Source organism: Ambystoma mexicanum, chromosome 8 (genome assembly GCF_040938575.1).
Source record: "Ambystoma mexicanum isolate Mex_15411 chromosome 8, UKY_AmexF1_1, whole genome shotgun sequence".
Lineage (NCBI taxonomy): Eukaryota > Metazoa > Chordata > Amphibia > Caudata > Ambystomatidae > Ambystoma > Ambystoma mexicanum.
The window spans coordinates 1,469,879-1,494,654 of NC_090929.1; the positions used below are offsets into that span (position 1 = coordinate 1,469,879).

The 24,776-nt window shown below is 49.2% G+C and overlaps 1 protein-coding gene across 2 annotated transcripts in view; it reads left to right on the forward strand.

Moving 5' to 3' along the window:
* The window catches only part of COL27A1 (collagen type XXVII alpha 1 chain), a 1,990,256-nt gene that overhangs the window by 326,306 nt on the left and 1,639,174 nt on the right, over nucleotides 1–24,776 (forward strand). For both annotated transcript variants that reach the window (XM_069609095.1, XM_069609096.1), the window contains exon 4: nucleotides 3,038–3,091. In XM_069609095.1, the coding sequence (XP_069465196.1) occupies nucleotides 3,038–3,091 (54 nt within the window). The remainder of the gene's footprint in view (nucleotides 1–3,037; nucleotides 3,092–24,776) is intronic.

Consider the following 24,776-nt stretch of genomic DNA (forward strand, 5'->3'; position numbering starts at 1 on the left):
GTACCTGGGCATGCACCAATGTGCCATCAGTGGTAGGAGCGGCTAATGGTACTGGTACCCAGGCATGCACCAATGGGCCATCAGCGGAAGGAGCGGCTAATGGTGCCGGTACCCGGGCATGCACCAATGTGCCATCAGCGGAAGGAGCTCCTAATGATGCCGGTACCCGGGCATGCACCAATGTTCCACCAGCGGTAGGAGCGGCTAATGGTGCCAGTACCCGGGCATGCACCAATATGCCATCAGTGTTAGGAGCGGCTAATGATGCCGTTACCCGGGCATGCACCATTGTGCCACCAGCGGTAGGAGCGGCTAATGGTGCCGGTACCCGGGCATGCACCAATGGTCCATCAGCGGAAGGAGCGGCTAATGGTGCCGGTACCCGGGCATGCACCAATGTGCCATCAGAGGTAGGAGCGGCTAATGGTGCCGGTACCCGGGCATGCTCCAATGTGCCATCAGCAGTAGGAGCTGCTAATGGTGCCGGTAGCCGGGCATGCACTAACGTGACATCAGCAGAAGGAGCTGCTAATGGTGCCGGTACCCAGGCATGCACCAATGTGCCATCAGCGGTAGGAGCTGCTAATGGTGCCGGTACCCGGGCATGCACCATTGTGCCATCAGCGTTAGGAACGGCTAATGGTGCAGGAACCCGGGCATGCACCAATGTGCCATCAGCGGTAGGAGCTGCTAATGGTGCTGGCACCCGGGCATGCACCAATGTGCCATCAGCGGTAGGTGCGGCTAATGGTGCCGTTACCCGGGCATGCACCATTGTGCCACCAGCGGTAGGAGCGGCTAATGGTGCCGGTACCCAGGCATGCATCAATGTGCCATCAGCGGTAGGAGCTGCTAATGGTGCCGGTACCCGGGCATGCACCAATGTTCCATCAGCGGAAGGAGCTGCTAATGGTGCCGGTACCCGGGCATGCACCAATGTGCCATCAGCGGTAGGAGCTGCTAATGGTGCCGGTACCCGGGCATGCACCAATGTGCCACCAGCGGTAGGTGCGGCTTATGGTGCCGGTACCCGGGCATGCACCATTGTACCACCAGCGGTAGGAGCGGCTAATGGTACTGGTACCCAGGCATGCACCAATGGGCCATCAGCGGAAGGAGCGGCTAATGGTGCCGGTACCCGGGCATGCACCAATGTGCGATCAGCGGAAGGAGCTCCTAATGATGCCGGTACCCGGGCATGCACCAATGTTCCACCAGCGGTAGGAGCGGCTAATGGTGCCAGTACCCGGGCATGCACCAATATGCCATCAGCGGAAGGTGCTGCTAATGATGCGGTACCCGGGCATGCACCAATGTGCCATCAGCGGCAGAAGCGGCTAATGGTGCTGGTACCCGGGCATGCGCCAATGTGCCATCAGCGGTAGGGACGGCTAAAGGTGCCAGTACCCAGGCATGCACCAATGTGACATCAGCGGAAGGTGCTGCTAATGATGCGGTACCTGGGCATGCACCACAAATAGGGCAAAGGTGGATGGGGGCGGGGCAAGGTATGACAGACAAACTACTATACAATGCTAATCATACAACTATGTAGCGTCGTGGCATGAATACAGTGGAGGGGGAGGGGAGGGGAGGGAAGAGCAGTGTGGAAAATGTAGACTACGCTCCGAGTAGTTAATCAGGTTTAAGGGAATGGGCAAGTAGGATGGAGAGGAGATGAGGATGAGGATGGGGTGAGGGGGTTGAAAACAGAAAGGGGGACAATAAAAAGCAATATAAGGAGGATAGAAGAAGAGGAGAGTGCTAGCAAGAGGGTGGGGTAGGGTGGAAGGGGGAGGGGAGGCGGAGAAACAGGGGGCAGGAAGTAGAGGCTGCAGATGGCACAGCTATATTCAATTTTTGGCATCACAAGGTGAAAACACACGCAGCAACTGGGCAGAGGACAGCTCAAATTAGTCCAGATGAGAAGGAGTGAGAGGTGGGACAGTCCCAGGTGCGAAGGAAGAGGATTGATGAGGTTAATTAAAGGAACTGACTTTCTGAGAAATGTTACATGCTCCATTAATTCAGCGTTTCCAGAACGTGTGGAGTTCTCCTCAGCCTCTATGAACACGTAGGGGGTTGTAGGAGAGACCCACAGACCCGGCCAGGCAGTGGACAGGGAGCAGACAGGGCCTTCGATGCGGCCCTTGGATAACATGGGCCGGCTCCTGCCTCCCGGTTCTTTGTAGCCAGTCAATGGGAACGGGGGCAGGCTCAGGGCAGGCACACCATCAGGGGGGCTGCAATGAGGGTGGGCATGTTAGCAGGGCCATGCAGTGTCGGTGGGTAGCATCATCCATTGTAAATAAACTCGACGCGGGACGCTTGTGCCCATTAAAGATTCTCCTACTACACGGATGCAATTAAAGGCAGAAAGGACATGCTGGGGCACAAGGCCCAAGGTCAGTGGTGGGGCTTACCAGGAAGGTGGCCACCAATAGCCAGGCCAGGGGTGCTCAGAGGTCACGGCAGCTGGGCCTCCTCCGCCGCAAAGAAGAAAAAGGAAAGTGCCTTTTTGGCAGTGCCAGTAAATAACACCTAAAGAAAAGTGCAAACTCTTGCATTTGCCGATGCTTGTTCAGTGAAGAGTACACACACACTGCTTAGAAACCCCAGCCTCTACATTTTAGGCGGCGGGGGTGGGCGAGGTGGCGGGGGGGGCGACTGGGTGTGTATGGCCATAGGGATTAACATGGCCATGGGCAGTCAATGGGTGGGTAAGGAACCAAGCAGCACCCACAAGCTGTGTGCTCCCTGTGCCCCCTGCTCACATGCCACCTCGCTCCCAGCTGGACTCCAATGCGAGGCTTATCTGAGGTGATGCATCACCACCTAGTGGCCAAAACTGGAAAAGAGCCCAGAGGGGCCATCAGCTCTACGTGTGTTTTTTTTATGTAGCGCCTTATGTGTCATTGGTGTGATCTCAAAGCTGTGCAGCTGCGCCTGTTTTCTTTTCTTCAAGAGGACGGGGGAGGGGGTTTGGTGGGTGCGAGTCTCCTTACGCTCCTAACGGTCTCCTTTCCTTCCTTTCCAGGGAATTGCTGGACTGCCGGGCCTTCCAGGAGCACCGGGGAAAAGAGGACCACGGGTAAGTGTACGACGTGCACATGTGCACACACTCTTCCGAAGATGCTCCAGTGGGGTCAGAAATAATGCACATCAAGGGATGTCTGGGCCGATCTGCCGACACTCCTGGCGAAAAGGAGTGGGTTACTTCAAGGGCGGGCGGTGGACGAGAGTTGGGAAAGATGTGTTTTTGTGCAAGATTTCCTTCCATTTCCCACCAAAAGCGAGGGTGTGTGTGATGGCGTGGGCACTGCCTCGTAGGGCCGGAAAGAGTGATGTATGGGCCGCAATTCTCAAGGTCATGAGATGCGCGAGCGCCTAGAAACACTTGTGTACAGGCGCGTTATAAATGTCACATCATATCCTATCCTATATCTCCTGTCGCTTTCTGTTCTGCTGGGGCGTGGTCCCGGCCATTGCCTTTGCTTCTGGAGGCCTCGCCCCCCTGCTGCGGGAAAGGGTGCCGCTGTCTGTGCTGTCCGTGCCTGGTTGTGACGGTGACCGAGAGGTCAGCACACTGACATTATACTGTGAGAGCAGGACATCTCCCTGTGCTGTGACAGCACAAGAGCACACAACTAGTACCCATGCTCGCATCCTATGCTGTGACAGCACAAGAGCGCACGATTATTACCCATGCTCGCATCCTATGCTGTGAGAGCACACGCGCGCACGACTATTACCCATGCTCGCATCCTATGCTGTGAGAGCACACGCGCGCACGACTATTACCCATGCTCGCATCCTATGCTGTGAGAGCACACGCGCGCACGACTATTACCCATGCTCGCATCCTATGCTGTGAGAGCACAAGAGCACACAACTAGTACCCATGCTCGCATCCTATGCTGTGAGAGCACAAGAGCACACGACTATAACCCATGCTCGCATCCTATGCTGTGAGAGCACACGCGCGCACGACTATTACCCATGCTCGCATCCTATGCTGTGAGAGCACACGCGCGCACGACTATTACCCATGCTCGCATCCTATGCTGTGAGAGCACACGCGCGCACGACTATTACCCATGCTCGCATCCTATGCTGTGAGAGCACAAGAGCACACAACTAGTACCCATGCTCGCATCCTATGCTGTGAGAGCACAAGAGCACACGACTATTACCCATGCTCGCATCCTATGCTGTGAGAGCACACGCGCGCACGACTATTACCCATGCTCGCATCCTATGCTGTGAGAGCACACGCGCGCACGACTATTACCCATGCTCGCATCCTATGCTGTGAGAGCACACGCGCGCACGACTATTACCCATGCTCGCATCCTATGCTGTGAGAGCACAAGAGCACACAACTAGTACCCATGCTCGCATCCTATGCTGTGAGAGCACAAGAGCACACGACTATAACCCATGCTCGCATCCTATACCGTGAGAGCACAAGAGCACACGACTATTACCCATGCTCGCATCCTATGCTGTGAGAGCACACGCGCACACGAGTATTACCCATGCTCGCATCCTATGCTGTGAGAGCACACGCGCACATGACTATTACCCATGCTCGCATCCTATGCTGTGAGAGCACACGCGCACACTACTATTACCCATGCTCACATCCTATGCTGTGAGAGCACAAGAGCACACAACTTTTACCCAGGCTCGCATCCTATGCTGTGAGAGCACACGCGTGCACGACTATTACCCATGCTCGCATCCTATGCTGTGAGAGCACCCGCGCGCACAACTATTACCCATGCTCGCATCCTATGCTGTGAGAGCACACGCGCGCACGACTATTACCCATGCTCGCATCCTATGCTGTGAGAGCACACGCACGCACGACTATTACCCATGCTCGCATCCTATGCTGTGAGAGCACACGCTCACACGACTATCACCCATGCTCGCATCCTATGCTGTGAGAGCACACGCGCACACGACTATCACCCATGCTCGCATCCTATGCTGTGAGAGCACAAGAGCACACAACTTTTACCCATGCTCGCAACCTATGCTGTGAGAGCACAAGAGCACACAACTTTTACCCATGCTCGCATCCTATGCTGCGAGAGCACACGCGCACACGACTATCACCCATCCTCGCATCCTTTGCTGTGTTAGCACAAGAGCACACAACTTTTACCCATGCTCGCATCCTGTGCTGTGAGAGCACACGCGCACACGACTATTACCCATGCTCGCATCCTGCGCCTCTCATTTGAAGAGACCTAAACTCTCGGTCTGCCCACCATTGACCTGAACTTTGACTCGTTGCGGGTCTGAGCCGCGGCTAAGTAATTGGGAAAAGCATTTACTCACTCTATTCCCGGGTAGGGTGGGGGTGGCGGACTATGGAAGCTCCTCAAGCTGTCTGGCATTCCCTGCCTCCCAGTTGCCTCTGATGGTTCAAATTGTCCTACACTCTGAGTCAAAGTCCACCCAAGTGACAGAGAAAGGGAAGCAGTGAAGTGGAGTCTTTGATCTGGAGGACTGGGTAGTGAGTAGCAGAGTTCTCTCCCTGGTCCAGCTTGGATTCAGGGCAGGGCTGGGCACAGCCGAGCAGCTACTTAACCTTTATTTGGTAATGGCACATTCACTTTACCTGGAGGAGGAGCCCATCTATCTGGCATTCATGGATTTGGGCATGGCATTTGATAAAGTCAACTGGGCCAAGTTGTGGACATGCTTAGGTCAATAAATTGCCCGGGACCCTGGTGAACCTTTTGGCCAGGTTGCACGACTCCACACAGGCATGTGTGAGGAGTGGTGCCAATGGGCATTATATGGGTTCCTTTCAAGTTGAATTGGGGGTGCGCCAGGGATGTGTGTTGGCACCCCTACATTTCTGATTATCCATAAATGGTAAACACAAGGTCCTCCTAAAATCTTCTCCTGACGTCCCAAAATTGGATGGCCAGCCCATACCATTTAAATTTTTTTTGTTTTTTTTAAAAATGAGTTTCAAGTGCAAAATTGTTTAATTAAAACCTTATACACTATAACATATACAAATACACAAATCAGTTATACCCATACATTGCAAAGTCATAGTAATTAAAAACATACATTTCATAGTCATATAATTCATCTGAACTATCCAGCAACTTCTGTAAAAACAAGGAGATTAGAGACATTGTTTCTGTTAATTGCCGACTAATACCTATCTATACTTCCAGCAATAAAATTAGCACCTAATCACACATTAAAACAATGAATATTGTCAATTAAAAATTAAAAAATTGCTCTCTTCCATATATAAAAAGCCGCCCAAATATATACCATAATTTCCCCCTTGTAAATGGTCGACCAAAACTGGTCAGAAGATATCATATTAAACTCACTCACCAGTTCGCCATATCCTTTAAAATACCATTCACATAGTTTTGTATATTGAGTGAGTATATGTCTAATGGTTTCTACTTCAATATTGCAATGCCTCCACCATCTTTCTCCCCGGGAATCTTCATCCAAGCCCCGGTATATTCTTTACAAGGGAGAATATTAAAACAGAGTTGCGTGATAAATCTTACAATCTCTCCATTTCGCGTTTTTAACAGGTAATCTCTCGGTGTGGCAACTTTTGGCCCTTGAAGGGCATAAACTTCATATTGTTTCTTAGTATAGAGATAAGACTGTTTTTTACACAGGTCCCATATTTTTGCTTCTTCATTGAGTGATTTAAATAACAAAGTGATCTCTTTATTCTCAGTTGGAACTCTCAAACCAATTTCTTTAAGGAAAAGGAGTACAGTCTCTTTTAGACTTTCCATATAAGTATTCATTTTTTCTTTCCCATTCCAATAGGTCTCATTAAGCTCTCTTCTTCCCCTTCCCACATCATAATCCTAAAATAGAGTTTAAAACATCTTATTTTCCACAGGGTCTCCAGCGAGGTTAGCCCCAGTTCACACCTTATCGCCTCTATCGGTGTAGTCCCAGAGAGGCCTAACAGTGGTCTCCATAACGTCCCCTCTAATTTCCCTAGGTTTGTCAAAAATGTTTCCTCCACTGTTTCCAGTGCATGAAGTACCCCAGCTATGATGCAGCTTTTCTACACCTCCAAATATCCTTCAATAGAATAACCACCTCTACTTGTCATATACTGTCGTACACATTCCACTTCTGTGTAGCTTTCGATTACACTACTTCATGGAAATAGTTCTTAGGCGGGGGGGTATTCATAATTGGGGTAGATATACACCACTTCCAATGTGACAGAATCAATATGCCATTTAAAAATCTTTTTACCTCCACTCCTTTTGGATCCCCCAAATATCATAACCTTTGTTTTATTAATATTAATACTAAGGTTATTTCCATTGGAGTAGAGATATAACTCATCCAGCATCCTTTGTAATCCCACAGGTGTTTTATCTAACAAAATAATATCGTCTGCATGCATTCAAACACAAATAGCCCTGCCTCCTGCTTTCGGTGGGAAGTTGTTGATAGTAACATACTTATCCCATAACTCAGACACATACAGGTTGTATAAGGCTGGGCACGTCACCCATACTTGCTTAAGGCCTAGGTTAGTTCTAATAGCTGGTGATATATTTACACCCATACCCAGACAAACTGTTGTATACATTTCCTCCAAAAAATGCAAAATTCCTGGACAGAGTTTCCTATCGCTCAGTTTTTTCCAGAGAAGATCCCTGTCGACGCTGTGGAATGCTCTGGAGTAGTCAATGTAACATGCATGCCACCTTGATCCTCTATTATCAATGGCATCAGAAATCATGTGATTTAGCGTCGTCAGATTATCCAGGGTGCTACATATTTATTGTTTGCAGATGATTCTGTCCTGCTGGCCCGCCTTTGGGAACATGCCACCTTTATGGAGGGGCTGGACTTGGTGGTAAATTCAGCAACGTCGGCGGTGATGGCCTGTTGGAAGGGGAGAGGGAGGAATCATTTTAGGGCCATTCACTGTAGGACCAGTGTTATCCCCAGGGCTGATTTCTTTGACTACCTATGCGTTTGATTTTCTACCAACATTGGCGCCACGGCCCACGTAACCAAACAGGCCCGACAGTCCAAGCAGGCTTTGGGTGGGATCTCTAGGGCCATGGTTGTGTTTAAAGCCAAGCCAATCGCCCCTTTTATGCAGCTGCATAAGAGAAAAGCGGCTTTGTTCGCCTAATTTGGGATGGAGCTATGGGCCACTCCAATGTTAATGTGATCCAGACCCTGGAGAACCAATTCCTGAAGAATCTGCCGGGGCTGCCAGCCTCGGCCCTGAATTACGGAGTGCATATGGAGCTGGGATGCACACCAATTACTGATACGATCTCACTGCAACCAGCATTGCACTGGCTCAGGTTATGGGGTAATGGTAGGGTGTTCCTCACCCATGAATTGATCACCTTCCTGATACCTAAGAATCTGGGAGACAAGATCTCATGGTTGTCTGACATCAAGAAACAGCTGAGGGTGATGAATAGCACACATTTGTACCCACCCAGCAGTGTGCTCCCCCGGGGAGAAATGAATTGATGGACTGCATGCCCCCCTGAGTCTGTACGCATGGAAATCATAATGTCAAAGAACAGTGGGTTGATGACAATCATGTCCCGGTTATTCAGCAATATCTGCTCTGGACGGAACGCCCCACGCATCTGGGGCAAGGTTTGACTAAATACACCTGAGGGCTGTAGGGGCAGCATGTCCGAGGGGTGTACAGATCGATCTTGCCCGCTATGTGAAGCCCCATACGAGGACGTAGCACACCTGATTCTCTTTTGCCCTGCTTATGCACAGTCGAGAACATAGCTTATACAACCTTTATTGAAGGAACTGCTCTAACATATTTGCTGTAGGTGAACTCACCACGTGTGGGTTGATCGTTACTTTCATATTAGACCTTTATCTCGGGGAACGACTGTCAAGCATACTGACTGAAATCAGCTTATGCACTCCATTCAATGACCTGTACTTGTAATCCTTTTTAGCTGTCATCTTTGGTGAGGTTTTAATGATTGTATGTTTTTACTGTGTTACAATTGCCATATATCCTTCATGATGATATCTCCTTCAGTTGCTCAAGAGAATGCTGCGCCATGTTGTATGATGCCCTCACCCACCCCCATTGCAGACTGCACACATACGGGAGTGCTTAAAGCACACCCCACTCTATTCTGCGGCAGGGGGTGCACACAGCATGACAGAGACAATCCTGACCCTTTCTTTAATCTCTACACCCCACCCCAGGACAATTGAAAAAAGCCCTTAAAAGGCCCCTCCCTGAGTGGTAAGCGTGTTCCCGCAGCCCCCGCAGATGCTGGGGGCCATGTTTCCATTAGTGTTGGGAGCCCTCATTTATGCAAAGGGGCTGCACAGATGTATCATGTGTGCTGACGTCCACCCCTGTGCCCCCCACCCCCACTGAAAAGTACCTCCTCTGCACTTACATTACCTAGCCACTGTTGGGAGTCTGCCCCTTAGTGTTCCTGCCTTCTAGTGCCAGAGGCGAGTGGGGAACCTTGCAATGTAACTTTAGGCCAGTCCACCTCTTGGGCTTTCCAGGTTAGGACGTTTGAGGAGAATCTGGGGTGGGTTTTCCATGACACCCCCCCGGGGTTATCCTCCAGACAAAGTGATGGTCCATCAGCCAGGGCACCCTAGATGTAGGCTGCTGAAGCTCAGTACCACATGTGATAGGTGGAGGAAGCTCATGACCTCCATGTAAGATCACGCACTTCTGATGAAGGGAGATTGTGAGGAATTCCACAATCCACACAGGGAAGGTGCACTCGCCTGGGCTTGTTGATTTTAGTTTATTTAAAAGAATGAATGATGGGAGATCAACCTCTGGAAAATATGTGGGGCCATTCCGGCACATATTTTCCACGCTCACTGCACAGCAGAAAAATAGTCTTGTACTCTGGGAGGACACATCTTACCAGCACTGCCCTCCCCTGTCATGTGTAGCTGACACCTGACAGATGTGGGTACATCAAAAGCCTCTAGCTGTGGGCAGCCCGATTAGCATTTCACGGCCCCATGTTACACCTTGCTGGTGGTGGAGAATACTGAAGAATGTTAATTAGCAGGCCTCAGGGAGGCCTGGGTGCATGTAGTGACAATGGAGACCAGACACCAACACCTCTTTGTAATGCAATGTGTCAACTTGGTACTAACACCCCTCCTTTTTATGAAAGGTCAGTGAATGTCCTGTCTGGAACCACTCCTTTCAGAGCAGGGAAGCATGTGAATTGTAGAAGACTAAAGTCTGCCTCCAACCCCCTATTTCAAAGGAGGCCCATGTTTTTACCAAGCACTGCATAGGGCTCAGTTAATTACAGAGACACTTTGATGTACAGCAGACAGGAAGATGGGTGGGACTTAGAGGTATATGTTTTCATCCTTCACCTGCCTGTTGACAGGAGCTCTGATTCTGATCTGAAGCAACACTGAAGATTCTTGGTGGGGACCCAGGATTGGTTCATTAAGGTGGGCCTAGCCTTCACCAATCACTGGGGCCTGTTTAGCTTTAAAAGAGGGCCAAGCCCCTCACTGATCAGATCATCTGCAGACTTTGAAAGGAGTAAGAAGAAGGACTCATTTGGACCCAAGCTGAAGGTACAGTCTACCTTACATCTTCTGCCAGTGAAGGAAGGCCAGGAGTTCCAAGAGGAAAGCAAGATCCCTCCCCTAAACATCTCCCAGGGAACAGAGGGAGATACTGGACTCAGAGGACCCCTCCAGCAGCTCCAGAAACGGTTCCCAGCCAGAACACAGCGTGCCCTGCTAGGTTCTGACAGCAAGCTTCCTAGGTGGGAAGTGCCGGAGAGTCTCTGGACAAAGGACAAGGCTGTTGCTGCTAACACCCTCCTGAGCTTTGGCCCATCCACCTTGAAAGGACGCGGGCCCTGCTAAAATGCTAGGAGGACTGCCACACAAGCATCATACAGTGCCCATCTTTTAAGGACAATTTCGAGACAGTCGAGTCCTCGAACTGCATCTGGCTGCAGCGCTGACTGTTGTTACGCCGCAGTCACAGTGCCGCCTGAGCAACATTCCAGATCCAACAAACAAGCACACAGGCACAGCGATTCTTGCCCCCAAGCCATCGTGCCGGACAGCCTGCAGACGTCTGCCATGCCTCGTTTGCCGAACTGCTACCTGCCTGGTACCCGAAGCTGTCTTCTGTTAGGGGGAATTCTCCAGAATGGCTAATTTCCCTTACCTACTGAGTCCCTCAGCAGCTTTGCTGGATTAATAGGATTAATAGGATTTTTTTCACCTGGTAAGGGTGTGAGCCTTTTCCCACTCTTACATGTGTTTTGCTGTGTATTTTACATGTTTGTTTTCATAGACTGTGGAACCTCACCTACTCCATAGGCATCATCTTTTTACTGTGTGTCACACAGCACCTTTAGTGCAGTGACACAGGGGTGTCTTTTTCAGACGTCCCAATTTAAACTCCATTTTCTGGGACTGACTAGTGTCTCCCAGAACATGTAAAGTTGCCACTGACTTTATTAGTCTTTTTAAATCCACAGACCCAGTACAAACTATCTTCCATAGAGTACTGCAAAGGGTTAATAGTTATCCCTTTTTGTCTGTCTCTCATGGAACATGATTTTGTTCCCCTTTCTTTAAGATTTGGCTGGTGGCAGTCGTAGCTACCATATTTTTCCTACCGCGTTCTATGAAAATAGCCTTAGTATTGTTTTAGGCTTTGTTAGTAACCTCGAACTATAATCCGATGGACCCCATTTACTTTTATTTGGTTACAGCTGGGTTTATTCGCCATTTCTTTTTGTAAAGGTCTTTCTCGTATTTTACTCTGCGCGCCAAACCAGGTTTGGTTCCTTTGTTAGCCGCCCTTTGGCGGGCTTCTGCACAGAAGCCACCCTTAGGTGCCTGAGAGTCTAGGTAGATAGGATGTGAGGGAGGGGTTTTAGGACCCCTCCACAGGGTCTTCTTGGAGACCAAATATGCACTCTTGTTTGATTGGCTAGGGGATTGTTCTGCCAGGACAGCCACCCTGCTGTGTGATTGACAGCCAGGCTGTGTGAATGGGGGAAAACTGCATAAAAAAGCAGGTCTCCGGGACTTGGAAGGCAGAGTCGCCACTGGATCGAGAGAACCAAAGAGAAGCTGAAGGAAGAGGACCACTACCATGACTGACCTCCCGGTGAAGCCCTGCTGCGGGTCCGAATCTCCAAACTTTGCCGACACAGAAGATCTGCAAGGAGTCTTCTTCCCTTGAGCTGGTGGAACCAACAAGTTTGTCAAACACCAAGCAAGGCCTCCCTCCACTGGTCAAATTTGCTGTGCATCACTGCAGTGAACCGGATAGCCAAGAGGACCGGACCCTGCTTTGATTTTAAGGAGCGCACCTTTTATTCATCGCTTTGCTCTGCTGCTGGTTCTTCCCTAGGCAGTGAAGGACCCTCCAGTCTTCCTCTTTCGTGTCAGTCTGACAGTCGCTTCAGGAACCGTGAGCCTGCAGGATCTGCCTGGAACTTCTGCCTCAGCTACAGCCTTCTTCAGCTCTAAAAGGTACTGTGCAAACCCGGTTGTTCGTTCCGTCTGATTATGGTGAAAGTGTTTTAAATCTTTTGCCAATACAAGGGCTTGTCCTTCTCTACTCTTTTAAATAACTTTTCCTTCGACCAACTTCATTTCGAATTCTTGGCAAAGACTTAACCGCAAACTACTCTGAACTGTATGATCCTCTGCAAAGACTCTGAACCATTAACATTGGCCCAGGCCTATTGATTTGAATCCTCATTGTAGCAAGCCTTTTACAGATTGCCCTGCCTACTTAGTTGTTGGTGCTGCTTAATTTTGTATAAACCTTGTCTTTCCCTCCCTTTTTAAATTGCTGGAGTGCCATTTTGCTCACACTTCATTTTGAGCTTAACGGGTCCAGAAATGATTGGGTGGTGTGTAGTATATTAAGAGTGCGATTCTTCTGCTGCTTTACTTTAGTGAACTGTTTTATAACTGATGTGTAAATAAATGTATATTCTTTTACTCAGAAACCTTGAGTCAGTGTTTGTTTGAACCATAGTAATTACTGTCCTTTGTGTAACTTCTGATACTACTCACTTTACTCTTGAGATAAGTCTGGCTACTCAGCCATCACTACCACTTTACTGTGTAGTACAGGCTTGTACCAAAGGTGAATTTGTACTGTCACTTGTAGTTTTAACTGTGTGTGGTGTTCCCAAAGGGCACTGCACATGATTCCGCCTAACATCTCCCGCCACTAACTCTCTCTCACGAGCTGCAAAGCGCCCTAGAACCGCCTCAACGCTGTCGTGCACCAAGAACTTCTTCAGCACTAGGTACATTGTGGTTCTGCCCCCCTGGTCTTTCTCCAAAGGCCCCTAGTGACAGTTACAGCCCTTGTAAAACTGATTACTTTACCTACTACCCTCCTGTCAGTATCCAGAGTGCATCCATTTCCTTCGTGAAACTGCCTGTCCTCTGTGTTCCTTCACAGTGTGGGTTGTAATTTTAGTGTGCTAGAACTGTCTATTGTAGTAATAATGAAGTAGATATTTTTATACAACCTTGACTGGGAAGTCCCTTTTATCATTGGGTAATAATTGTATTTTCGCTGTGTTGCAACTAACCGGCGATCCAGGAACTTGCAGAGATAAGCCTGCCGTTCCGTCCATGTTACCAACATTGGACAAGGCGATATTATAATTTACTTGTATTCCAATCTGTTCGGATCCCTTCTGGTGTGCTAGAGGTGTGGGGTTGATTGATGGTTTAGAAACCAATATTCATCCTTGGACCACAGGTGCCCCAGAAGTTGATTCATCACAGAGATCCACCACTGGATCAAGGGAGATCTACAGTGAGATCCACCACTGGATGAAGGGAGATCTACCACTGCATAAATGGAGTACCACCAATGCAGGAAGAGAGATCTACCACTGGATGAAAAGAGATCTACCAGTGGATGAACAGAGATCCATCACAAGAAGGAGGGAGATCCAACACTGGGTGAAGGGAGATCTACCATGGGATGAACAGAGAATGAACACTGGACATAGGGAGATCTATCACTGGACGGAGAGAGATCTACCACTGGATGAAGGGAGATCTACCACTGGATGAGGGGAGATCTACCAATGGATGACAGGTGATACACAGTGAGATCCACCACTAGATGAAGAGCGATCTACCAGTGGATGAACAGAGATCCACCACTGCCTGAAGGGAGATCCACCACTGGAAGAGGGAGATCTACCACTGGATGAGGGGAGATCTACCAATAGATGACAGGTGATCCACAGTGAGATCCACCACTGGATGAAGGGAGATCTACCAGTGGATGAGGGAGATCTACCACTGGATGAAGGAGAAGGACTGATCTGAATGGACCCTAGTCATTCATATTCAAAGTAAGTGTGAGGTAAAGAAAAGGGATATAGGGGTGTGGCAGCTTAATTTGCCCCCCCCCCTTATAAGAATGAGAGCTTCAAGACGTTAGGATGGAAATGGATCTGCTAGAGCTTGGCAAAAGCGGTGGGCCTTCGTGGTACAATCAGATTGTTGCTGATCACTCTGTGCTCGGTGCAAGGCTTCACAGAACCCAAGTGTACAATCATGGAAAGTGTGCTGTGCTGGAACCCAAGTGTACACTCATGGAAAGAGTGCGTGCTGGAACCCAAGTGTACACTCATGGAAAGAGCGCTTGCTGGAACCCAAGTGTACACTCATGGAAAGAGTGCTGTGCTCGGTGCAAGTCTTCGCAGAACCCAAGTGTACACTCATGGAAAGAGTGCTGTGCTCGGTGCAAGGCTTTGCAGAACCCAAGTGTACACTCATGGAAAGAGTGCTGTGCTCAAACCCAAGTGTACACTCATGGAAAGAGTGCTGTGCTGGAACCCAAGTGTACACTCATGGAAAGAGTGGTGTGCTGGTTGCAAAGCTTCGCAGAACCCAAGGGTACACTCGCGAAAAGAGTGCTGTACTCGAACCAAAGTGTACACTCATGGAAAGAGTGCTGTGCTGGAACCCAAGTGTACACTCATGGAAAGAGTGGTGTGCTGGTTGCAAAGCTTCGCAGAACCCAAGGGTACACTCATGGAAAGAGTGCTGTGCTGGAACCCAAGTGTACACTCATGGAAAGAGTGCTGTGCTGGAACCCAAGGGTACACTCATGGAAAGAGCGCTGTGCTGGAACCCAAGTGTACACTCATGGAAAGAGCGCTGTGCTCGGTGCAAGGCTTGGCAGAACCAAAGCAGAGTGCATGCTGGGATATCTTTGGCTGCGGCGCTGCTGAGAAAGTACAGAAAAGGCAGTTGTTTCTTTGAGATTTCGTTGTGCTTGAGAGCTATTGATGCTGTCAAGTGCTTTCATGACCATAAGCAGAATTATTTATATAAACTGCTTGGACTCATGGCAAGTACGCAATGCATGCGTCCATAATATTGGCGCTACTCTGTAATCTTTGGGTCCAGAACAACATCAACGTATTTCCATAGTCCTCTTCCAGAAATGAGGCGCACAGTTGGGAATAACCCGGAGGGACACGTACTTAGAATGGTGCAGGCTATCCAAGAGCTGTAGCGGGCACCATGACTGGCACAAGTGCTCGTCAGGCCCATGGCAGTAACCTCCTCTCTGCCATGGGGTGACGGGGTGCTGAAGGAGCCTTTGGCATTGGCATCCAGACGGGTCCAGTGCGTAGCTGTTGGCATGGCTGTCTGGACCTTGGCACAGAAATCCGCTCTGCCATGGGCAGACGGGGAGTGGTGTGTAGCCTTTGGCATGGCGGTAACATAGACCTCGTCAGAACACTGCTGTGTGTTTAGTTGCGATCTCTCCTCCCTGTCGGGGCTACTTGAAAGCTTTCTGCTTCCACCCACTTACACTCTGCAGCCAGAAACACTGGCACCAGCCCAGCCGTACCCCCCTCTTCCCAATCCTCCCAGGAGGGGCCGAAGTACCTCCCTATTGTTAATCCTCCCAGGAGGGGCCGAAGTACCTCCCTCTCCTCCCAGGAGGGGCCGAAGTACCCCCCTATTCCCAATCCTCCCAGGAGGGGCCGAAGTACCTCGCTCTCCTCCCAGGAGGGGCCGAAGTACCCCCCTATTCCCAATCCTCCCAGGAGGAGCCGAAGTACCTCCCTCTCCTCCCAGGAGGGGCCGAAGCACCCCCCTATTCCCAATCCTCCCAGGAGGGGCCGAAGTACCCCCCTATTCTCCATCCTCCCAGGAGGGGCCGAAGTACCCCCCTATTCTCCATCCTCCCAGGAGGGGCCGAAGTACCCCCCTATTCCCAATCCTCCCAGGAGGGGCCGAAGTACCCCCCTGTCATGTTGACGTATCCGGGGCAACGGGGGCGGGAGGAACGAGGGCGGGATAAGGGAGGAAGTGACATGGGAAGGAGGGGCAAGTTTCAGTTTCACTTTGTAAGGGGAATAAAGAACACGTTGGAAGAGCAGCTCCGTGTCCGCCTTTTCTTACTGCGCTGCGCGCCAGTCCCTTGCGGGATACTACAATGGCGACGAAGGTGGGATGAGAGGCTGTGTGCCCCCCCCCCACTTCGAGAGCGAGACACATGCCGCCCACACGACCGCGACCGGGATCGAAGCGCTCGCCGAGACGAGCGCCGGCCGCAGCAAACCACAACACGGGAAGCCGCAACACGTGGAGCCGCCAAAGCCCGGGAAGCCACCCGACTTCAGCGAGTCAGGCCGGAGAGCACGGCTGGAGCAGGAGCTCGCCTGTGCCCCCCCGCACCTGATTGCATCATCAAGTGGAAGCCCAGATCACCACAGCGAGGACCGCGGGAGCGGAGAGCCCACCCACGCCCAGAGACACAATAATGGAACGGCTCCACAAACACACGGTGTCACGTGTGCAACGGTCCCACACCAGCAGAGGAGAGGTCTGCAGAGGCAAGGGTCACGGAGGGAGGCAAATAGGGCCCTCATAAGCGACTACTCCGTGTCGCAGACAGGAACAGGCCTAAACCAGGCCCACATGGGGTCCCCCCCAAGCAGCAAAGGTGGGCCAGGGAGGGGTACCCAGGACAGCGTCCGGGGCAAGCGGATGGTGCTCGTGCCTTAACAGGTGGCCATCGCACTGCAGCAACAAGACCCCACATATAAGGAAGATTCAGGCCTGTCGGCATGTCAGACCAAGACGGTAGTCAAGGCGCACAGGCCCCAGGGAATGGGCCCCAGCACCTCCAAACTCGACACAAGATCACGTACCATTCCAACTACCAGACACGGTGGCAGCGCAGATGCCTGGAGCGTTTGATGTAACAGATACAAGCAACGTGGGCTCCAGATGGACCAAATGGATCAGGGACTTCGACCTCTAAATGGGGGCCACGGGACCTGTAGAGGATGCAAGGCAAGTGTGTCTTCTAAAATTGGCCGTAGGCTCCGCCACCCGTGACATCATCGACGAAATGCCCCAAGACTCTATAGACTCCATAAAAGATCTCAAGGACACCCTTGCAGCCTACTTCGCACCCCACACCAATGTGGATTACGAAAGCCACTTATTCCACACCACGAAGCAGGCAAAGGGGAGACAATGGACGCATACGTGATGTGACTTCGCACCAAGCTCAAACACTGTGACTTTGCGAACTATTCAAACACGGAGGCCCTCAGATCCCAAATAATATCAGGGAGCGAGTCGCAAACCTTCCGCCGGAAGCTCCTCCAGAAATCCTGCACGCTAGAAGAGATACTAGCGCTGGTCAGAGTTGAGAGAGCCATTGACTCCAAAGTGGAAAGTTTTGGGACCGCTCCGATAGGGGAAAACCTAAACAGACTACACCTAGAAAGAAAGCCAGAAGAACTGTTCTGTTATAAGTGTGGGTTTGAGTACCCCCATGAAGGGACGTGCCCTGCGGTAGGGCAACGCTGCACCTCATGTGACGAAGAGGGCCACTTCAAGGCAGTATGCAGACTGTTCCGGGAGAGCTCGAGAGACCACAGTGCCCGCTCAAGGAGTCGTTATGGTGGGACACCCAGCACACACTCAACGGCAAGCACTTCCAACACCCAAAATCAAACCGTGAGTGATCCACGGGACAAGGACTCAGGTGACGACAGGCAGAAACAAAGAGAAAGGAGAAGATTCGTAATGCGAACCAAGCCGGAGAGAAGATCACGGCGGCACGTACGCTACTTGGTGGAACAATCGCATACCGAGTCGGATCCCAGCTCATCAGGGAGCGACCAAAAGAAGAAGGCGTATGTCTACGCCCTGGGCAATCCCACGGCAACGGCCCACAGCCCCACTCTTATCATCAAGCTGCAGGAACGACCAACAGAATTCCTAATAGACACTGGCGCCACGGTTAACGTAGTGAGTGAGCAAATATACGCCGAATCAACACCAAAGCCGAAGCTCCAACCAGCCACGGTTGACATCTACGCATACGGAGCCAAAACTCCCCTAAAGTGCAGAGGACTGTTCAACAGGCTTTGCCGCTACAAGGGACAAGAGATGAAAGTCCCGATTTACGTTTTGGCCACTGAAACAGACAACATATGTGTGTTGAGTTTCAAGGCAGCCGGGGATATGGGCCTAATACATATACTCTACAATATCATGGTCCACAAATATATAGACCCTGTCGACATGATCAACAATTTGTACCCCAAATTGTTCAAGGGAATAGGAAAACTGCAGAACCGGCATGTCAAACTACACGTCAACAACTCCATATGCCCAGTGGCTCAGCCATACCGGGGTATCCCGGTCAACATTCAGAAGAAGGTGGAGTACGAGCTAAAGAAACTACTGGAGCAGGACATTATCGAAAAAGCCACGGGAGCGACCACATGGGTCTCCCCAATCATTCCCGTTCCGAAAAAGAGATCCGAAGCCATCAGGCTATGTGTCGACATGCGGCGCCCGAACCAAGCAATCAGAAGGGAACGATATCCTGCGCCACGAATCATGGACATGATCCACTTGCTGAATGGAGCAAAGGTCTTTTCAAAGCTAGACCTGCAAAAGGGGTACCATCAGCTGGTATTACACCCCGAGAGCTGCAATATAACCACGTTCGTCACCCACGTTGGTTTATTCAGATATAAGAGATTAAGCTTCGGGGTGTCGTCAGCAGCGGAGATCTTCCAAGCAGAAGTCCACAATATAATTAAACACATCCCGAACTGCCTCAACTATTCCGATGACATCTTGGTGTTCGGAACTGATGTGAACAAGCACGACAAAACACTCATGAAAGTATGCAAAGCCCTCCACGATGCCAACCTCACACTAAATAGAGACAAATCCGGGTTCTGGAAGAATACACTAAAATACTTCGGCCACGTGTTCTCAGAGGCAGGGATGACCCCGGATCCAGACAAGGTATCGGCCCTAAACGACACAGCAGCCCCAGCCACCGTGTCCGAACTCCGATCGTTTCTAGGTTTAGCCAGCTACTGCAGCAGATATATCAAAGACTTCGCCTCGGTCAGCGAGCCCTTAAGGAAACTGACTCACCAGAACGAGAAATTCGAATGGACCAGTGAATGTCAAGAGGCTTTCGAGACCATCAGGGAGAGAGTTGCAAAGGCGGAGAACATGGCTTATTACGACCCCAACCGGAAAACCGAACTGACAGTAGACGCCAGTCCTGTAGGCCTAGGCGCCATCCTGGCTCAATTTGATCCAAAGGAACCGGCACAGAAAAATGTCGTGGCATACGCCAGCCGCAGGTACTGGACAGAGCCCCACTGCAGTTCTCTGCTGGTTTATTTGCTCCTCATACGTCATATACCTCGTTGTGAACGTTCCTGGTACTTTAAAATGGACGGTTGGAGTGCGGGCCACACTTGGGACCTCCTCTACACTCTCCCCTCTGGGCGATTCATCAACCACTTTCATTTCTTCCTTTGTATCCATCTTGTTTGGATCCTCTGTATTCACTTTCACTTCATCTTCTGGGTCCATTTTTACTTCATCTTCTGGGTCCATACATGACGGTCTGAAGAAATGTCTTTTTGGGGTCCATATCTTTATGACTCCTTTTAGACTTCCTGCTGTTCTTACGTGTTTATCTTTGTTCCACGTCATTAGTTGACACTGTCCATTTGGGCTGCAATAGATCCATCTTCCCACACAATGTCTAGGTTTCCTGGGCTATCAAAACTTTGTTACTTCTGGTGCATGAATGCTGGCTTTCACAAAGTCTCTTATTTCTTCATCAGTCAGGTCTTTGGGCTTCCACCCTGGCTCGACATAAATCATGATCTTCATCCCTATGGCCTTTTTCGCAGTTTTCTGACACTGAGAGATTATTATCTTTATAACAAAGAATCCGGGAAATATCATCACTAACATGACTCCTAGGAACTTGAATGTGTCTGCCATCCATTGCGGAACCCATGAGAATAGTGATCCAAACCAACTGTCGTCATCCACTTCATCAGTTTCCTCAAGTTTTGTCAGCATACCTATGGCCTCTGTTAGAGTTCCATTTTCTTCGCCGTGAGAAGGTGTAAATGTGCAGCATGTTTCTCCGATTTTTGCCCAAACACCGCCATCCATGGCTGTGATCATGTCAAGGAAATATCTGTTCTGAGAGTCATTAGTCGAATCACTCTCATAACTCTTCTTGATTGCGTTGAATCCCTTTATGGTCGTGTTGATGGTCTGCAATGACTCCCATCTGGTTATCTGCAACCATTTAGTATTTGCTCCAACCTGAATTCTTGGCATGAAAATTGTCGTGAACACTGAAGAAGTCTGACTGAACAGCCTATGTTCATAAGGGATATCATCAAAAGCTTCTGTGTATTTGGCAGAAAAGTAATTCTCGTGCTACATTCGGTCATCAATTCCACAGATCTCTTCTTCCTCAGATGAGCATCTGCTTTCGGGAAACTGTCAATATTCAGGTCAATTTTCGGAATCACCAAAGCTGTAACTTGTACATTCACTATTGTGCATATACCCCCCCCCAGTTTCTCGGCAGTCTGATATATGCTTTGGATCCACATGTCCAATAATGATCCATGATCACTGCAGTACCGTGTATCATTCCTGGAGCATCAAACACTCGTCCACAGTTCTGATTCTCCCCCATCTTCCTTGTGCCATTATTCATGAAGCAGAATTTGGGGCTTTCCATTGGCACTATCTGCAAGGGTCCTCCTCTGTCCTCGAACCATGTTAGCAGTTTTGCCAGCTTCGGCCACAATGGCTTGCATCCATTTCGCACTATGTTGATGGTGGGCTCATTGTGACCGAAGACCATCCATGAGCTGCATATCACCACTCCTTTCTCCCATCCGTCTAGTGAAAGCACTGTTTCCCAAATTTGCATTTGGCCTCTGTTCTTCCACTTTTGAGCCTCTTCTGGCATCTTCCCTTGAACGTTTAGTTTGTGATTTGCTTCTCTTCTGATTTTTGCTCCTTTAATTCCAGGCTTCTCATATCTAATCACAATGTGTTTTGTTTTTCCATTGTTTCTTGTCTTTATGTCCTGGACGTAATCATCTTCATTTGGATCAGTTGCTTCAGTTGCCCATTTCAGTGAGGCATCACTTCCCATGAACTGGCCTCTGGTCGTGCACATTGCTATGTGTGATAGACTGTGTGCTGTCTAGACATCAATTTTTACAACTACAAAGATCTTTGGCTTCCCCATGCTATAAGGTAGGAGTGCATAAATAAAGCATTCCCCCTCTGAATTCCTTCTTCCAACTTCTTTCATATGCTGGTACCATATGTTATTTCACAAATGTGCTGTGCTGTCCAAGTAGTCGTTTAGCTCACTGTCATTTTCTTTTATGCTTCTCTTGATTCTCAAGGTTTTCATTTAGATTGCTATAGCCATGCCCTTGAATGCATTCGTATGGCTTCTTCTTGCTGGAGGATTCTCAGGTATCTCAATCCATGGTTCAGGTCTCTTTATCTGTACCAATTGGGTAGAAGACAGTCTGGCAATTATTTCCCTATCCTCTTGTCTTTCCCTAACTCTGGTTAGGAATGACCACATTGATTTTGCTATCATCTGTGCTTCTGAGATTTTCCCTGGGCTTGCACGTGCCTCTTTCAGTGCTGGATCAGGGGTGTTCATTAATGTTGTTTCAGTTGGCTTCCTCTCCAACTCCTTTTGTCTCTTCACTAGTGCAGCTTTCTTTATTTGGCTTTTAACTTCACTTATAGTAGAGCTTCTCATTGTTGGCTGTCCAACCTTCCCGTCTTCTTTGGCATGTGGTTCTGTAATTATTGACACTAGGCCTGGTGTGTCTGCATTCATCGTTTGCATGCGTGTGGTTGTCAGTAAACTTCTTTCATTCTTACTCTGCCGACCCTGTCTCCGGCTTTTCAATTTGTTTGTTAACATAAGTGTGTGTGTGTCATTGCTAATCACATCCATCTCATGTTCACTCATTCCGCTATCAGACCTTCTAGGGACTAGAATGACTATGTAAGGTCTGGGTGCCTTCGTGGGTTTCATGTGTACATCATTAGGTGGGTGCACTGGAATCGGAACACTTTATGCACCAATACAAAATGCAGTTCTAATCATCAGTGACAGTAAAACAATGATGAATACAATGCATAGGAACATGATTCCTCTATAGGTTAATCTACAGCCTTTAGTTCTGGAACAATAAGAGTCTCTCCTCCTGAGGGATGACAAGATCACTCCTTTGGTTTCCCATCTCGATCATCTGAGGAAAGAAAACAAACTTTTAATACACTCTAGACAATATCATCTCTGGATTCTGCCGTTTCTGCTTGTGGGTTGCAGGTACTGAAACAATTGTCCTTCTTTGCATGGACAATGGATTGTCTATCGTCTCTGGATACAGTTCTTTTGTTCGGTTATGATCAGTTCAGCACGTCTCTTTACTGTGCATGTTCAAAGTACACAAGCTCCCAATCGATTCCTCTTATGTTTTTCACTTCAGAAGACATGTCGTGTCCTTGTCAGTATAACAAGAGTGAAGTCTCTGGCAAGGTTCTACATTATTTCGCCGAATGATTTTACATCGTGGGACTTTTCATCGCCACCCTTTCATCACCAAAAACTCGCCCCGCCAAACCCCCCCTTACTTAAATAATCATACCCCAAACCGCACCAAACCCCCCGCCCTCCCCCCCCATAAACAAGTTTTAAAAAAAGGGTTTGGCAATGAAAGGGTTTGCGATGAAAAGTCCCACGATGTAAAATCATTCGAAGAAATGCGTGTATACCCTCTGGCAATACCTTCTCGATCTGTCCCTCGGCGGAAAGTTTAAAATCTTCTCAGATAATTCTATTGATGGTTAGAAAGTTCGACCTGCATCACAATACCATGCAAGAGCATGCTCATCTGTGTAGAGTTAGCTGGGTCTCATAAGAATGTGAGGACGTCAACATTGGCAGGTCTCCCCACAAGCCCACAAGTTCTGGAAAATCGTCAATTAGGTGAAAGAAGACGTTGCTGGCCAAACTGCTATCTTCTGGTGACAGGGACATTTGTCCTGCCCTTGCTAAAGTTTGGAATTGTGTGGCCCTCACTCACTGTGAGCAGTTTCTGCAATCTCAATGTGTGTGGAGAGCAACTTGGATGATAATTCCATTCAGGATTATACTTAAACGTTCTGTGTTTGCTGGATCTCGAAGAACTGTCAAAACGTCTGTATTTCTCCCGACAAGGTCTGGACAGTCTTCAATTAAGCGAAAGAACAGCACACTGATAAGCCTATTCGCTTCTTCTTTTGCTTGGGACATTTATTTTTCCTCTCTGTACTCCGGAAGCAGGAGGAACTTCTCGGCAATCACAGTGAGCAGCCTCCTTATTGTCTTTTCGTTTTCAGGATCTTGAAGAAATTCAGTGATGTTGGTGAGCCTTCCCACCAATGACGGGTATGACCTTAAGACTAGGTCAAAGTAACTCAGGACATCTTTGGTAATGTGGCTACTGTGGGAGCCCATAAGTGAGTCTGAATAATATTTCCATTTGGAACGAGTCTGGATACTGTATTTTCTTCCAATTTGTGTGTCCTCGATCAAAATTTGGCATATCCTTTTCTTATCAAGGCTTCAGTGTGCCTCAGTCCAAAGTTAATAACCTCTGTTGTGGTTTATGCATGCAATTCTCTCCTTCACCCTGCAACTAGGATGCACAGAGTGTCTGTTTTTTATGTCCTTATCCCCTTTTCTGCTCAGGGAAGTGTCCAAAATTAAACCACAACTTTGCACAAAAGAACTTTGTCTTTGCTTTGCTGGTCATGCATCCTTCTTCCTCGTCCTGGATCTCGTCTGCACGTGCTGCGGTTCTTCCCCGTTGTCTGTAGTCTATACGCATTGGGATGCGGGCGGAAGGCCTTCTCTGATGTGTGGCTTGATGTCACCCAGAAAGATCCAAGCTTTTCTTCCTTGTAGCTTGACTGCAGAGGGAGTGACGTCTTCCACTGTGAAGGGACCGTTGAACCTTGGCTCGTCCCACTTTTTCCTTATATGATTCTTCACCAAGACTGTGTCTCCAGGGAAGATCGATGGTACACATTAACTCTGAACTGTGTTTGCAGTAGTATCTCCTTCTGTGTTCTGTGCTGCCATGCAACCTTTTAGTTGTCGCTGCAGCTGGCCTGAAATTACAGTAAGACAGGATGTCATGCAGTTCAAGTAATTTTGCATTTCAGACCATAAGATTTCTCCTGTTGGCTGGGCATCACTTCTAGCTCTGTCTCGGAGTATCAGTGGAGTGTGCATCCTTCTGCCTGTTGCTATTTCGTGCAGCTTGAAATGATGGTTAGAACCAGGCTGGTTTCTGAGTACATACAGT